This window comes from Aplysia californica, unplaced genomic scaffold (genome assembly GCF_000002075.1).
Source record: "Aplysia californica isolate F4 #8 unplaced genomic scaffold, AplCal3.0 scaffold01212, whole genome shotgun sequence".
Classification (NCBI taxonomy): domain Eukaryota; kingdom Metazoa; phylum Mollusca; class Gastropoda; order Aplysiida; family Aplysiidae; genus Aplysia; species Aplysia californica.
Window position 1 is genome coordinate 133311 of NW_004798482.1, and position 5201 is coordinate 138511.

Consider the following 5201-nt stretch of genomic DNA (forward strand, 5'->3'; position numbering starts at 1 on the left):
TCTCTCTCTCTCTCTCTCTCTCTCTCTCTCTCTCGCCCTCTCTCTCTCCTTTTTTTCAACCTCCCATTCTCCCCTCCAACTTTTTTTTGGTCTCTATGGTCTTCTTTCCTCTTTATCCTCAAGCACAATTATCCAACTCTTTGTATTGGCTGTATTGCTTGTTATCATTTTTTTTTGCTGCTGCTGGTGTTACTGCGGTTACTGTTGTTTTTATTTCCTTCTGTTATTGTTGTTGATATTGTTGTTGTTGTTGTTGTTGCTGTTAGTTTTGCTGTAATGTTGTAGTCATTGCAATTGTTGTTGTTACAGCTGTTGTTATTTTATTGAAGTTGTTGCTACCATTGTTATCCCACGTGTTCATCTCCGTGTTGTTTCTTTGAAGCCTCGTATTAAAAGTCATGTTGGAGTAGTCTGATAATCATTGTCGGCGGCAGTCAGCTTCTATGCATGTAGTATGACCGTTCGTCCAGGGTCGGCAAATGTTTCGGGAGAACATCAGAGCCGCGCACATTTTTGAGTAAAAACTATCAAAACGGCGCACTTTCGGGTAAAAAGTGTCAACGCCGCACACTTTCGAGTAAAAACTATCTGATCCGCGCACTTTCGAGTAAAAACTATCTGATCCGCGCACTTTCGACTAAAAACTATCTGATCCGCGCACTTTCGACTAAAAACTATCTGATCCGCGCACTTTCGACTAAAAACTATCAAAGCTGCGCACTTTCGAGTAAAAACTATCAAAGCGGCGCACTTTCGAGTAAAAACTATCGAAACTGTGTACTATCAGAGCCGCGCACTTTTTGACGATATCGATACAATTAGATTGCCAATAACCAAAAACTGTACCCTCCAACAATTTAAGTATCATCAGCCTTTTTTCTGAGCTTGGGACCAGATATCAATTAGATTTTGTATTGAATGGATAGGCTTTCAGGAATAAAATCATATCTACAGGACAGGGGAGATTTTAAAGTGTTGGGGCAGCATTTTCTTGCTCATTCAGGATAAAAATTGAAGTTGTGAGACTTGTCCATCTGTGTTCATTTGCTTGTTACACATTCTCCCTTCTCTCTTGTCGGTAGTGCCTTTGTGTTTTGTCTCTTTTTTTTGTTTCAACTGTCTGGAAATCGCTTAACATCTTCAGAAAGACGAATATAATATTTGGATTTGGGCTGTACAGAGTAATTTGGTCAAAAGAACTATAACCGTTTGATGGAATCGTCAATTTAGTAGTATCGATATCGTCAAAAAGTGCGCGGCTTTAACAGGTTGTTTTTTTTCTCGAAAGTGTGCGGTTCTGATAGTTTTCCAACTTTTCGACCATCTAGGCCACATCGGAGCTCAGAGAAGACCTGCTGGGCCGAAGAAAAACAAAATATAAATGGAAGGACTTTGCATTATTTGAAAATAGCAGTGCATGTTATGGCAATGTAGTTGATTTTTGTTGTTGTTGTTTTTTGTGTTGTTTTTAAAATTTACGTTGGCTGTTAACAGCAGTTGTAAACCGAGTACATTTGTAACAAACTTTTAACACAAAATATTATTAACTGGGATTATGCAAATATTTAGTAGAGGTTTTACGGCGCTCGCAACTGCATAAGGTCATAATATGGGCACCAAGGGGTGGATGTCAACAGAGAAATCCTTAAAGGGAATCAGACTTAGTCTGTTCACCCCTCTACCTTCAACAGCACGAAGTCTGCTTCGACTATCAAGGCACCCCGGAAATAGCAGCAAGTCACAAGGGTGGGACAAACATACCAAAGAAGTAGAGGAAAAATGACGATAGTAAGGATTAGGAAAGAAAAAGCAGCAGTTCCCTGTTGTAGATCAGGCACAGTTATTGAGAGAGAATGTGTAGTTTGTGACGTTGATGAATTATTGTGTACATCGTCACTGTCGCACGTAATCTGCTTAAGTTCATATGTTGAAATTTTATTACACCCCTCCCCCCCCCCCCCAAAGCTCTATAAAATGCGCTTTTGAAAATAACCAAAAATAAAGTTTAATGCTATGGTCAAGGCTTACAATGGGTTTTTTGCTTTTCTTGATTCCCTACAGGAACAACACAGCAAAAGAACTAGGTGGTTGTTGGATTTATTGATATTATTATTATTATTTATTTATTTATTTTAAAAATAAAAAATTTTAAAAAATTTTAATTTTTTTTGTTTTTTCTTGTTTTGGGGGGGGGGGGGGGGGGGGGTGGTCTCTGGAGTAAAAAGTACCCAAGAGGACTTAACTGGATTGCTTGCGACACAGACAATATGAACTTATGTATCCTTGATAACCCACTCTTACTGTGTGCGTATCCGCCGAATTGGGTCAAACACGTATTTTGTCTGAAAGTATGACATTCACAACAGTAATTACAATTGATGATTCTATGATAAGCATTATAGGGCTCAGCTGGCTAGAGGAGGAGAAGAACATTCGGAACAGAGACAGGTGGAAAGCTCTTCTTGGCAGCTTATACGCAACTAGCTGGGCCCCCTTCCGGTGAAAGGAATGATCGGTGCATTAACATCAACTGAAAGTCATTGGCCTACTATATTTGGTCGCTTTTAAGCACAAGTGGGCTGTCCCGAAAAATGCTGTTTTGAGAAAATCGAAGGTAAAGTTTTTGGACACTTGTTCAGTGTCTTTCAAAGACAAGGAGAGTTTTCTTTATAACCAAACAGATATAAACACCAACGAAACCAAACTTCTGCTATAGGTAGGTCAATGCCCACTTTTGCTGTAAGCCCAGATTTCTGGAAATCCCTAAAATCTGGGTTAGCTCGCTTGTACTTAAAAACGACCATTTACACTGTGTACGGGGGCTCTCGTGGCCTAGAGGTTAAGGTGTTGGCCTCTCATTCAAAGGTCCCGGGTTCGAATCCGGGTAGCGACCGAAAAATTTTCTTCTCTAAAATTGTCTCCTTTCACCTCCTTTCCTGCTCTCTAGCAATGTTCTGTTGTCTGCTTTTAATTCCATTTTCTGCCCCCACCCCCTCACCTCCTTTGCCCCCTCCTCTGGGCTCCTGACTCTTTCTGCAGCCTTTCTACTGCTACTCCTTGGCTCCTCCTTACTGCTGTCTTTCTGCCACACCCCTGATCTTCTGGTAGGAAAGATCTACACCTAGCCTTCTCGGACAGGGGCGAAAAATCTCGGAGGGCCCGTGTGCAAGTTGCGCACGTTAAAGATCCCTTGGTGGTCTAAGATCGATAAGAGTAGACTTCGGCCGCCACCCTGGCAAAATTCAAATTGTCCTACCAACTGAAAATATTAGGTGTGTCCCGCGCGCTCATATGACCTATGCAGTTGCGAGCGCCGTGAAACACTTTACCAAAAAAACACACACAAAAACCCCACTGTGTACTGGAATGGAGCAATACATCTTGAGAGATGCAAAAAATCAGAAGGTCTAGATCTATACTCTCAAAACAAAATGCGCTTCGTGAAATGTCACTTCCGGCACTTCCGCTGTGGAGGACAGAGCAACGCAGATTTGTTTCGTTTCTCAGTGGAAAGGCCAAAGAAGAACGGGAACTTTTTGTCAAATATATTTGTCTAAAATCAGGAAATGAATAAATAAAAAATCGGGCTCCATTATGGGGACCTATCTATCTTTTTTCTGGTACTTGCCAACTATCAACTCTGCAGCTGTCATAGTTTTAAGGGAAAAGTGACACATGTGTTTCCACGTTGCCAATATATCATAGATACAAGGGTGAAAGAGGCGTGATTAAAATGATAAAATGATACTTATAATAAATTTTAAAAACGAACATTTCACACATTCGCGTGTGAGCAATTCCAGAAGATGATAAGAAAAACATAGAATTTTGTTCCTTTAAAAAAAGGTGTTTGACCTAATTAACTTGCCAGATACACGGTTAGATTCGGACACGAACAGTATATATTTCTGTTCGTCCTGCCACTACCAACAAAAGTTCCCGCTTGTATTAATAATGAAAAGATTTATTTTTAAACTGTTTCTTTTCCTTTTGCAGGTAAAAGTGTATCAAGTGCTGGATATCCGAGATATGACGTCATCCCGGAACCTGAGGCTTCTGGATGCACGCCGGGTCAGTGCACATGCGCACGGCTGGTATGTGTTCAACGTCACCAATGCTGTGCTCTCCTGGCATTTCGGGAAAGCCAACAACTTCGGTGAGTGTTTCTTTCCTTTTCTTTAAAAAAAAATTGTTTGCTTCCTCTTGCCCAATCGTTTCAAAATAACGCCATCTGATTAGAATAACGTTGTGTGCATCATGTGTTAGCAATAGTTGACACATGAACATTTATAAGAAGGTTAGTTTTGTTGATGGAAGACTGTACATTGTTGCTGTTTTTTAGTTCCAATTCACTTTCTTCAAGAAAAGTTCGAACTTCTTCATGTTAAAGAATAGGTTCAGGATTGTACCATGTACAAATCATTTCCCAAACAAGCAACATATTCAGTTGAGTACAGATCTGTTGACCCGAGTATGCATTATCGCCCACAGTTACTTTGATTATTTTGAAAGCTCTCTTCTAATCTTTTTCCTTTTCCTCTGTTGTTTCTGCCTGTCCGTCTCGTTCTCTGCGCTAAATAACCATTAATGTGTCGACGTGCTTCTCTTCACTCAAACAATCACAACTTTTCGTAGTTCCTTACTCCCACCCGCTCTTCTGTTCCCGCTTGAGTCCTTTCTGTATTCCTCACTTGATCCTTTTCTTTATTTCATTTTTTTAAATAGTTGTCATTCTAATGTCAATCCAACATTTACGACATTATTTTCAGCACTGTCGACTTTGTTCTCAACATTTACGACATTGTTCTCACCTAAATTTACGACACTGTTCTCAACAAAAACAAAACAAGAGAACTTTCACACACCCAAGAAAAGTAACATTTGTTTTTCTAAAAAGAAATACTTCATATATAAGCACGTAAGGGAGCTAAGTGAGCAGTGCGTTCAGACTCAAGTAATGTCAAGCAAGTGTCGGTGACACAGGGTTTAGAAGGGTGGTCACTGGGGTGTGACCTTGTTCTGCACTGGTGTAATATTTGTATTTATGTATGTATTTGTGCATGTATAGGCTACGTATTCATAAGTATGAATTTATGTATGTATGTTTGCCATTATACACCAAATTGCCCTTCTGGGTTCAATAAAAGTGTACTTTACTTTCATTGTTTTATTTAACTGTACTTCACCGTTTAACACCTCTG

At 39.9% G+C, this 5201-nt stretch overlaps 1 protein-coding gene across 1 annotated transcript in view; it reads left to right on the forward strand.

Annotated features, from left to right (window-relative positions):
• LOC101845741 (bone morphogenetic protein 2) overlaps window positions 1–5201 on the forward strand; it is a gene marked incomplete in the record, with an annotated part of 50326 nt that overhangs the window by 41448 nt on the left and 3677 nt on the right. The window contains 1 exon segment of the mRNA XM_013090302.2: window positions 3996–4157. Coding sequence (XP_012945756.1) covers window positions 3996–4157 — 162 coding nt within the window.